At 45.3% G+C, this 12,259-nt stretch overlaps 1 protein-coding gene across 1 annotated transcript in view; it reads left to right on the top strand.

Annotated features, from left to right (window-relative positions):
• The window catches only part of LOC306748403 (voltage-dependent calcium channel gamma-7 subunit-like), a gene marked incomplete at its 3' end in the record, with an annotated part of 31,491 nt that extends 22,070 nt beyond the window's left edge, over positions 1-9,421 (top strand). Inside the window, exons 5-6 of the mRNA XM_079231569.1 lie at positions 5,512-5,657; positions 8,900-9,421. Coding sequence (XP_079087695.1) covers positions 5,512-5,657; positions 8,900-9,421 — 668 coding nt within the window. The remainder of the gene's footprint in view (positions 1-5,511; positions 5,658-8,899) is intronic.
• Between the last annotated feature and the right edge of the window lie 2,838 nt (positions 9,422-12,259).

Below are 12,259 nucleotides of genomic sequence, written 5' to 3' on the forward strand. Positions count from 1 at the left end.
TTCTTTTGGTTGGTCCCTTGGCTCCAATGAGGGTCTGGAGGTAGACCCCCCGTTGAACGGCGGTAAACATGTTTACAGCCTGAAACAGACACAGGGTTTAAGTCTCTCTAGCTCACATCAAAATGGATGACAACTTTAAACTTTTATATGAATCACCCGTTTAAAGTCTCAAGCCCACTAGGGGGCGATGTTTAGTTTAGCTCCGTCAGTTTACAGAGAACTTGGTCTCACTAGAAGCAACGTTTGCATCTGTAATCTGGCGCCACGTCCTCGTGATGCGACTCTGCTCGGTGACCTTGAGTGCAGGGTCGAGCTGACAGAGGGGTATAGTCTCTCTCTCTCTCTCTCTCTCTCTCTCTCTGAGCAGACAGGATGACATCACCTTCCTGCTTCAGCCCTTTCTCTTTTTGCCTGAGTGAGCTTTCCCTCTCACAGATGCTAGCTTAGCACGCTGCACTGCTGACTGCACACTCAGACAGACCGTGATGTCACGGGAACGTCACCGAGCCACGACGGGAGGAAAAAGCACACGCGTGCTCGAAAACACGGATAAACCCGAAGACACGCACACACAGATCTGTGCGTGTGCAGATGAAACAACAGGAGAACCTGAACAAATTATATATTTTAGTTTTTATTTTATATTGCTGTAATACTCAACATATTAGCTACTTGATTTATTGTGATTCACGTGTGGTTTTCATATGAAAACGTTGATTTAATAACATTTACATTATATTCAAATATCTTATTCATGTATTTTATTGTATTTGTTTATTTAAGAGTGGAAATGGATAATTAGCTAATAGCTAAAATGTTAATAGCTAAAATAGCAAAAATGATTAGAATGCTATTTCAGAATGATTTTGCAGCAGAAAAACGTGTTTGTCTCCGTCAGCATGTCTGTGTGTTCTGTTATGAAAACTGCCCGTCAGTCACAGAGCACCCTGGGGTGCAGCAGGACCAGCTGTTTGCTCCATCCCTCCTTCTGTCCTTCCCCCTTCTGTCCTTCCTCCTTCTGTCCTTCCTGCTTCTGTCCTTCCTCCTTCTGTCCTTCCTCCTTCTGTCCTTCCCCCTTCTGTCCTTCTGTCCTTCCTCCTTCTGTCCTTCCTGCTTCTGTCCTTCCTCCTTCTGTCCTTCCTCCTTCTGTCCTTCCCCCTTCTGTCCTTCTGTCCTTCCTCCTTCTGTCCTTCCCCCTTCTGTCCTTCCTCCTTCTGTCCTTCCCCCTTCTGTCCTTCCCCCCGCTGCTCCTCTCCTACGACGACAAGTATGTGTGTGTGTGTGTGCGTGTGTCTCTGTGTGTGTGTGTGTGTGTGTCTGTGTGTGTGTGTGTGTGTGTGTGTGTGCGTGTGTCTCTGTGTGTGTGTCTGTGTGTGTTTGTGTGTGTCTATGTGTGTATCTGTGTGTCTATGTGTGTGTCTGTGTGTCTATGTGTGTGTCTGTGTGTGTGTCTGTGTGTGTCTGTGTGTGTGTCTGTGTGTGTGTGTGTGTGTGTGTGTGTGTTTGTGTGTGTGTGTGTGTGTTTGTGTGTGTGTGTGTGTGTGTCTGTGTGTGTCTGTGTCTCTGTGTCTCTGTGTGTGTCTGTGTGTGTGTGTCTATGTGTGTGTGTGTCTGTCTGTCTGTGTGTGTGTGTCTGTGTGTGTGTGTGTGTGTGTGTGTCTGTGTCTCTGTGTGTGTCTGTGTGTGTATGTGTGTCTGTGTGTCTGTGTGTGTGTGTGTGTGTGTGTGCGTGTGCGTGTGCATGTGTGTGTGTGTGTTTGTGTATGCGTATGCGTGTGTGTGTGTGTGTGTGTGCGTCCACACAAGAGAGCAGAGATGCGCATTAAGACTCAACGCTGCCACCTGGTGGCCACAACAGAGAATTACAACCAAGTCTCACGTCTGTCCCTATTTCTTTTAAATCACATTTCCTAATAAAACATGAAATGAGGGAAACACACATTTCCAGAGACCGCCTGTCACACACACAGGATGCGCTCATCACTCATGTTCTTTTTTAAGGCCCGTTTACGTTCCTTTCGTTGTCCTTGGGATCTGTCAAAAGGTCAAAAGGTCAAATGGATCTTGAGCGTGATCTGTGGCGTTATCTGATCTCGTGACATCACGAGAATCCCGATACCGTGCGAGGTGACCCTTCCAGGTCGTTGTTTCTTTTGCCTCTGGGGAGACAACAATGTAAAGTGTCTCAGACTTCAGACAAAAGGCATTACAACTCTCCCGCTGCTCCCTTTGTGACTCCAGCATCTTAATCGGCAACACTTCCTGTGCGTCTGAGCGTCTGCGTGAAGAAGTGACGACTTAGCGTGTGCAAAAAAGAACTACAACGAGGAAACTCATCTCCTTACTCCATCTCTAAGGCTGAGCCCTACAGAGGAACCTCATCTCCTTACTCTATCTCTAAGGCTGAGCCCTACAGAGGAACCTCATCTCCTTACCCTATCTCTAAGGCTGAGCCCTAACGAGGAAACTCATCTCCTTACTCTATCTCTAAGACTGAGTCCTAAGGAGGAACCTCATCTCCTTACTCTATCTCTAAGGCTGAGCCCTAAGGAGGAACCTCATCTCCTTACTCTATCTCTAAGACTGAGTCCTAAGGAGGAACCTCATCTCCTTACTCTATCTCTAAGGCTGAGCCCTAAGGAGGAACCTCATCTCCTTACTCTATCTCTAAGGCTGAGACCAGAGGAACCTCATCTCCTTACTCTATCTCTAAGGCTGAGCCCTACAGAGGAACCTCATCTCCTTACCCTATCTCTAAGGCTGAGCTCTACAGAGGAACCTCATCTCCTTACTCTATCACTAAGACTGAGTCCTAAGGAGGAACCTCATCTCCTTACTCTATCTCTAAGGCTGAGCCCAGAAGAACCTCATCTCCTTACTCTATCTCTAAGGCTGAGACCAGAGGAACCTCATCTCCTTACTCTATCTCTAAGGCTGAGCCCTAAGGAGAAACCTCATCTCCTTACTCTATCTCTAAGGCTGAGCCCTACAGAGGAACCTCATCTCCTTACTCTATCTCTAAGGCTGAGCCCTACAGAGGAACCTCATCTCATTACTCTATCTCTAAGGCTGAGCTCTACAGAGGAACCTCATCTCCTTACTCTATCTCTAAGGCTGAGCCCAGAGGAACCTCATCTCCTTACTCTATCTCTAAGGCTGAGCCCTACAGAGGAACCTCATCTCCTTACTCTATCTCTAAGGCTGAGCCCTACAGAGGAACCTCATCTTCTTACTCTATCTCTAAGGCTGAGCCCTACAGAGGAAGCTCATCTCCTTACTCTATGTCTAAGGCTGAGCCCTACAGAGGAACCTCATCTCCTTACCCTATCTCTAAGGCTGAGCCCTACAGAAGAACCTCATCTCCTCACTCTATCTCTAAGGCTGAGCCCTACAGAGGAACCTCATCTCCTTACTCTATCTCTAAGGCTGAGCCCTACAGAGGAACCTCATCTCCTTACTCTATTTCCAACCTTAGGAGGAAGCTCATTTCGGCCGCTTGTATCCGACACCTCGTTCTTTCGGTCACGACCCAGAGTTCGTGACCGTGAGGTTTTGGGACGAATGTCGATCGTGACGTAAAAATCTGACGTTTTTTAACGCTTTTAAAAGACTTTAGTGTTCACTTTTAAAGCGCGTCTGGGTCTCAACATATATAGAGGGAACTGTTGAGCCCTTGTGAGCCGCTCCTCGCAGCCTTGGATCCTCAGGCGGGGCCCAAAGCCACCAGGACCCTCGGCTTTGGAGCGACCTGCCGGAGGAGAGACGGCTCTTAAATCACTTTCTTTTTATCGTGTTATTAAATCTTTTGATGTTTCATTTGCGCTGTTTTATTCGGGTTGAACTCTTACCTTAGTTTGTCTTGATTTGTTGGGCCTCGCTGTTGAGCTCTCTGATGTTGCATTGCCTTGCTTCTGCTGCATTGTGGGTCAAAGTTTTTAAAGGTGCTAAATTAATAAAGTTATTATTAGTAGTATTAATACCTACATCACCGCAAGAATAGCTCCTGAAGAGGGAGGACATCATATTTTGAGAGCTATTTCATGGCTGCATGCTCAAGGACCTCTCGTGTGTGTCCAGTAAAGCGCACTACTCCATTACTGCCACTAGGGGTCTGCTGACGCCTCCTCCACGCTCGACCACCAGGGGCCGCCAGCGAGAACCCCGCCTCCTCTCAGCCGCTGCTCTGCTCGACTCGAAGCCCAAGTAAAGCGCTTTGAGTCTCGGTCCACGCGCCTGAGACGTCTGCTTCGACTACAATGTGGGAAACGGTTTTGCTCGGTAACAAAATATAATTCATAAGGCTACTAAAAAGGTAGAAGAAAGTATTTATGTTGAAGTGCCGCACAAGCTGAGCATCCACTGCCGTGTTAACATGTTGTATCTCTGCAGCTCCGACGTGGAGCTACATCTTTTAGGAGGAGCACATCCGCCCCGCGGAGCCTCTGAAGACCGCCTGGCGCCAAAGCCTAAATCCGGCTTAACATATTTCCGCGTGGAAGTCCGTGTTGGCTCGCGTTTGATTATGTATCTGCTGTTCCACGTGGAGTTGTGTGTGAACGCATCAGCGGAAAAGAGCTGAGGTGATTTTTAAAAAAAGCAAAGAGCATCTTTAAGTGTGTCGGAGTTTCAGGGCTGCAGGATTCTGGAGGTCAGCTGCGGCGGTTAGTTGGGAAAGGAAGCTCTCTGACACACTCCTAATGAGGGTTCAGTGGGTGTGTGTGTGTGTGTGTGTGTGTGTGTGTGTGTGTGTGTACACCAGCTCAAGTCAGCGAGGATTTCTATACTTTAGTGTGTAGTGCTTATGTGGGTTCTTAATGTGTGCACTGTTTCTTTGACCGCAAGCACAAGGGCATGTCATTGTTTGTGTGTGTGTGTGAGTGTGTGTGTGTGTGTGTGTGTGCGTGCCTGTTTGTCAGTGTGTGTGCATGTATATATGTGTGTGTGACTGCCTTCGTTTATCTCTGTACCACAGCACAGCCTGTTGTTGGGGTTTTCTCAGCCTATTTACAGTACCAGGAGGACACGTTATCATTAGCACTTCCAGCTCCACACACACACACACACACACACACACACACACACACACACACACATAGAGACTAAAAGCCCATTGAAATGGGATTAGCATTACAGGGTAATGCAACATTGGCCTTGCACCTCCTGGTTTCCTAGTTGTTCATAGTTTTTAGAGCACAAATAATTGAATGTCACGACCTCTTCCTCCTCAGTTGAACTGGCTTCTCCAGAGGTCAAACTGTCCGCTGTGACCTTGAATTAGTCTGGTTGTTGGTTGGGATGAAACCAGTGAGACTGAGTGGGATCAGCACCACGGATAGCGCTCGTGTCCACTTTGTAAAACAGCTTTTACAAAGAGTTGAAGGTTTGATAGAAGAGGGTGCAGCGTATCGGCTTAAACATACATCCTCTGTGTTTGTGGTAATGACAGTAGGATTTCATGTGTGTGTGTGTGTGTGTGTGTGTGTGTGTGTGTGTGTGTGTGTGCGCCTGCAGGTCTCAGCCTGGTGGTCGGACTGGTTTTGTATATTTCCAGTATCAATGACGAAGTGATGAACCGACCCAGAGAGGCCGAGCAGTTCTTCCACTACCGATACGGCTGGTCCTTCGCCTTCGCCGCCTCCTCCTTCCTGCTGAAAGAGGTAATCGAAGAACAACACACACACACACACACACACATGCATGCACACACAGACATTACACACAATGTTTATGCATGACTGAAGATGTAGTCATGCATAAACATTTGTGTGTTTACTCCACGCACACAAACACATGAGCTGAATATAACACACAGCCTGAATATACACAACACCTGTAACACGCTGGATATGTAAGTGCACAAAGTGCACACACACACACACACACACACACACACACACACACACACACACACACACACACACACTGCAGATGTATTCCAGTAAACACACTGAGCGGTTCACAGTGCCACTAGTATGTGATGCTAAACATTTACTGGTGCTATGAAACTGACAAAAGAGATAATGTGCACACACACACACACACACACACACACACACACACACACACACACACACACACACACACACACATACATTCTTACACTACCAACAGAGGACTATCACACCACAACAAGCCAAGTGAGGACCTCTGTTTCTAGTCCTAAAATTTTATTTTATTTTTAATAGCTTTGACCAGATTATTCCTGCAAATGCATTTTTAATTATTTTTTTTTTTAATTTGTATTTATTTATTTTTTAAAGAAATTGACAAAAGTGCTTTTCTTGAGTGACCTTTAAAACAGAGGACTTCCATATAACAAAGTCAAACTGCATGTTTTTGTTCCACCTAATGATTATTTGTTTACCATAAATAACTATTTTGTTTATTTAAAAAATTGGACAACTTAACTATCATGTTATCATATTTTAAGTATTTATTTGTGAAACAAATATGACGGAAATAATCATCACCCCTTTAATTGAGAATATATAAGGGAGTAAACGCAACACACACACACACACACACACACACACACACACACACACACACAGATTGTTTGGAATCCTTGGATGTCGACCAACCGCCGCTTAGCTAGAAACACTCGAGCTGCTTGTAGCCTGCTGAATGCCGATTTATTCAGCTAAACACACACACACACACACACACACACACACACACACACACACACATTAAAAAGAGCCTGCGTAGGAGCCCGTCATCCCGCCTGCATCAATATTCATAAATGTTAATAGCTTGACTACTTGAGGGCAGCAGCTTCATCTGCATCTGAATATTCCTCGCTGCTCCTCTTCCTCCTCCCTCCTTCATTCCTCATCCTCGCTCTTTTCATCCTCTCCTCTCCTTCCTCCTTCCTCTCTCTGCCCTCTACTTTTATCTTCTCTCTTCTTTCATGTTCCGTTCTTTAATCCTCTGTTGTCCCTTCCCTCCTCTTTTCTTCTCGTCTTATCTCCTCTCCTCTCCTTGCCTTCTGTCCTTTCATCTTATCTCCGCTTTGTCTCTCGTTCCCTTGTCTCCTCTGCACTTTCTCCTCTTCTCTCGTTTTCTCTCTAATCCTGTTCTCATCTCTCCTTCCCCTTTTCCTCTTTCCTCTTTTCACATCTGTATCCATTCTTCTGTTCTTTTTTCCTCACTCAACTTTCACATTCTTTCTCTTTTCTAATCATCTCTTTTCCTCTCTGTATCTTTTATTCCTCGCATCCTGTTTTCTTCATCCCTCCTCATCTTCCTCCTTTCTTCTTTCCTGCTTTCTTCATTACTTCTTTTCCTCTACTCATATCTTCTGTGTTTGTCCCTTTTCCTCTCTTTCTTTCTCTCCCTCCCTCTCTTATTTCATCTTCTTTCTTCTCATGTCTCCCCCATCTTCTCCTCTTTCTCGTCTCCTTTTCTTGTTTCCTCCTCCTTTATCTAACATCATGTTCTCTCCTTCCTCCTAGCCTCTCCGGAGCCTCGCTCAAATCTCCTCTTTTCTTTTTGTCCTCTACCTTTGTCTTCCCTTCTGTCATCCTCCCTTCCCTAGTCCTCTATCATTGTTTACCTTCTCTTATCTCCTCTGTTCTTTCATCCTTTCACCTCATCCCTCCTCTCCTCCTCTCCTCCCTGTGTATCCTTTCACTCTCCTCTTGTCTCCTTGTATCTCCTTCCCTCTCTGATTCTTCACTCCTATTTTTCTAATCTGTAATGAAGATGTTCAACATTAGATTTTACACAAACACACTATGTCACTCTCACACACACACACACACACATGCTTAAACACACACACACACACTCATCAGCATCTACAGTTTCGGGGCGACGTTGTGGATGAATAGTGTATGAGCTGTGGACGCTGAGTGGTGAAAACATGAATATGATTTTGATAATGCTCATTACACTGTCGAGCCTTTTTGTCAACTCTCTGCAAAAAAATAATTATGCATTTATCTAATTTCCTGACGGCAGTGTGTTGTTGAATGTGATGTTTTATCAGAGATTCTGCAACAGGGAATTTGTTGAGAAGTCTGTAACTCATTTTGATTCACCAATGATGATTATTTCATAGCCATGCTCCTCTCTCCCTCCGTCTCTTATTACTTTTTAATACATTTATGTATCAATCAGATCAACTTTATTTGCATGAAAACTACATAAAGTTTTTATAACATTTCCAACTACAAACTAATTAAATGCAGTAGGTGATAGAGTGGATCTGTTAATTTGATTTTAAAATATGCTTAATTTTTGGACTTTTTACAAAGATAGCGTTATGTTAATTTGCCTTAAATATCCACCCATGCTACTTCTCATTATGGTGTCAATATACTCACCAAACATGCAGCTAAATAAGAGCATAACAGAGGAATGCATGTTTAAAATATGAGGGAAGAGGGAAAACCGATACACAAATATTAAATCAATTACTAAAACTGGAAAGCACACACAAGAACAAATACCTCCCCCAGGACGATTATATCATTTAAACTTATTGTGCACACTGACCGCAAAGGTGTTTGTTTTGTGTTAATACATTAACTGCATTCATACAAATGTGCATACATTTGTTTAAACACAGCAGAAATGTCTTCCATAGTCTTTAATTTAACATTTCTACCTGCAGTACATATTTGAGCCACAGGAGGGAGCTGGACTGTTCATGTGATTCTGATAATTAGCTTTTAACAGTGAATGTAATATGAAAGGTAACGTTCATTCTGCTTGTTTACTGATAACTGTTAACTTCTAAATGTATTTATTTGGCCTCATTTATGTATTTAAGATGTGTTTTCTCCGAAATGGCCGGTTTCCCCTATTCCAGATAACATAAAGTGATGAGGAAAAGAAAGGAAACCCCACAGAGTCCTTGGCACTGAACCGTTGTGTGTTTGTCTTCCGGCCCCAGGGCGCAGGAGTGATGTCCGTCTACCTCTTCATGAAGCGCTACGCCGAGGAGGAGCTGTACCGGCCCCACCCGGCCCTCTACCGCCCCCGCATGTCCGAGTGCAGCGACTACAGCGGCCAGTTCCTCCACCCGGACTCCTGGCCTCCGCCGCAGCGCGGCCGCAGCGCCTCGGACGCCTCCTCGGACATCTCCATCCAGCTCAACCAGACTCCGCCCTCGCAGGCGCAACCCAAGGGGTGCGGCAGCTCCCAGGCCACGCCCTCTTCCTCCGGGCCTTCGTCGGCGGCCAGCTACCAGCTGCAGCCGGCCTCCTCCTCCTCCACCTCCTCCTCCTACCCACACCCGCTGCACATGGGCGCCACCTCCACCCTGCCCCGGGCCTCCCACGCCCACGCCCACCAACACCCCCACCCCCACCCGAGCGGGCCCCCGCCCCAGTCCCTGCCCATGGGGGTGCCGCCCGCGGCCGTGCCGCCTCCCCGCTATCACTCGCACATGCGGATGAGCGCCTCGCCGTGCTAGAGAGAAGGGGGAGGGAAAACACAACTGGAGGAGGAGGAGGAGGAGGAGGGGGGAGTAGATTGACTCGGTTACGACTCTCACACACCACAAGACAGCAACACACACACACACACTCACACATCCTGTTTCCTTCGAAGTGTGTGTGGGAGGGATGCAGCAGAGTGGATGAAGGAGAGAGGTTTGAGGAGATCAGAAAGAGGAGAGGAGGAAGGAAAAAGAGGGGAGTGGGGGAGGAGGAGAGGCAGGTGGGCGGCGGGATGAGTCACCGCCGAGACGGAGACAGACACTTAACAAAACTTTCAACGCGGGGAGGGGAGGAGCGAGGGATCCGACGATCAGCGGCGACGAGACGTCCATCACCAGGAGACAGGAGACAGGAAGCAGGAGACAGGAAGGGAAAAAGAAAGAAAAGTGAGACAGTATATCTGGCCATACGTGTGTGTTATCCTAAGGACTAAATATACCTGCCTGGAAAATAAATCTATCTTATATTTAACATATTTTTGTAACTCCATCGACATGGTTGGGAAGGAAAGTTCGTTACATCTCGATACGTTTGATTACTTTCTCATGAGAGCAACCCCTTATTAAACAATTAAAGTAGACTGCTCTTTGGGCCGGTTATAGGGTTATATATATATATATATATATATATATATATATATATATAGATGCACACAACGTACAATCAACAATCGACTGTTTCCAGAGCGAGGGATTCGGTTCATAACGGACCGTCCAGCCTGGTCTCCTAAACATATTTAGTGTATTTTCATAGTTTCACATTTAGAGGTCGAAGCAAAGTCCTGGACGGGACTTTCACCCAGGAGACCGCTGTCTGTGTCCCGTGTGGAACGAAACCTCCACTTTAACTCATTTCAACGTATTAACGTTAACTACTTATAAAACACATAGTTATGTTAAGATAAAACATTATGTTTTTACTAAACCCAGTCGGGGTTTTGTTGCCTACACGTAAGCATTTAGTTTTCCTGGAATTTAAAGCCTGAGGAGAATATGTTTTCCTTTAAATGTATTTTAGAAAGCAGGAGACAGGGTTGCCACATCTATTCAACTTTTGATATATAGAATATACCCAAATGTATGTCATGTTTTTATTCATTCTATTTTTTTTATGTGGGTAAAAGGTGCAGCCCATGCGCTGCAGATTTTTTTACAGATAAATAATGTCGCGCTCCTCAAAAATTGTGTAACAACAAGTTTAGTTAATGTCCAATTATGGAATTTATTTAGTAAAACATCATCTTTAACTTCCCGACCATGTCCGTGACAAACTATATTTGAAAAGAAACGTGCCACTATGATAAAGAATGTCCGTATTATTAATAACCAGTATTGCTTATGAACCATGACCAACAACTATTATAACACAATCAGAGGTGACTTGTTTAAGCTTAGAGGTCGACACTTCAACTGTATAGGAATTCTCGCTGAAACTAAAACGTTAATCCCGTGTGCCGATCTCGGGTGTAAATATGTGTTTTAGGTGTTTTAGCTCTTGACTTTTCTAAGCTGTTCGTACCTGAGGGTGAAGCTTTGGGATGAATGTTCAACATGTTGGGATGAAAAAGAAAACGTAACAAAGAGACTCTGCGGGAGCTTCGGAAAGGTTTTCTGCAACGTCGGCGTTGACGATGATGGCCCCCAAAAAAATACAAAATTGCTGCCTTGGAGATGCTGGAGAATTTAGTTTCTTAGGTATGTAAATAAGGATGAAGAAAACCAGAGCTCTGAAGGGTTGAATCCATTCAGTTCTGATACGATGATGCTGGAATGTGAGGAGGAAGGTTCCTGCTATACTTTCATGCCCCGGACCGTTTACGTGTGTTTATCTCGAATGACGATGTGCTTCCTGAACGGACAGATTTAAAAAATGGAATCCAACCCTTCCTGGTTTTTCCCGTAAGAAGATGTGAGGTTTAAGTCGTCGACGCGGTGCTTTGATGAGCACCTGAGTGCACCGTGACAGGTGGCTTTGCATTCCAATGTAGCTCCTGGTGGAATCTATTATTCATGCCGGTGGCTCGGCGTGTGGGATTTCTACATCTTTCCACAAATATCTTTCGGGTCCAGACGATTTCAGGAGTGAAAGATTAAAGCGAATGTAAGAAGTGCGATTGGAAACACCTGCTGGTGCTGTGACTCTCCAGTGTCTGATGTCTCTCAGCTTCACACAGATTGTTTTAAATGACCCCTTTGTTCAGGCGTGTACATGACAGGAAGTCATGTCAAAGGTACGGGCCCAGATCGGATCAAAACCTGAGGTGCACTGCCTTTTTTTGTTTCTTCGAAAAACCTGATCAGGCCACATGAGCTTTTCTTCTTTTTGCTCAGCAAATTACAAAAATAAAAAAACCAACGAATGAATGCAAATGTTAACAGGAACCATGACCTGCTTAAATTAATGAAAACAACTCGCCTCCAGGCCCGCTGTGCTCTGCTCAGGTCACGGTGACCAGGGCTCGGTTGAGTCATATTCGGTATCAAAAAAGGCTGCTGATGCTCCGAGTTGAAGTTTTGCTCAATTTGAGGCATTCAGAGTGGAAAAAAACAGCGAGAGGAGCACAGAACAAGAAAAAACACGAGGCGTACAAAACGATCGAAAACATTTACAAAAAGCCTTAAATGCACTCAAACTGATTGAGTTGACTTTGACATCAGAGACTGGAGTTTGTACGACTGTGTGCATTCGGTCCATGAACTAAACTGCACACAGTAGAATAGTGCTGAACCGTATAAAAACTCACGGTCCACTCACTGGCTTGTTCTGGAGTTTTTTTAACTGGACCACTTGGCCCTCATTGGCAGATTAACCAT

This window comes from Taurulus bubalis (assembly GCF_910589615.1).
Source record: "Taurulus bubalis genome assembly, chromosome: 16".
Classification (NCBI taxonomy): Eukaryota; Metazoa; Chordata; class Actinopteri; order Perciformes; family Cottidae; genus Taurulus; species Taurulus bubalis.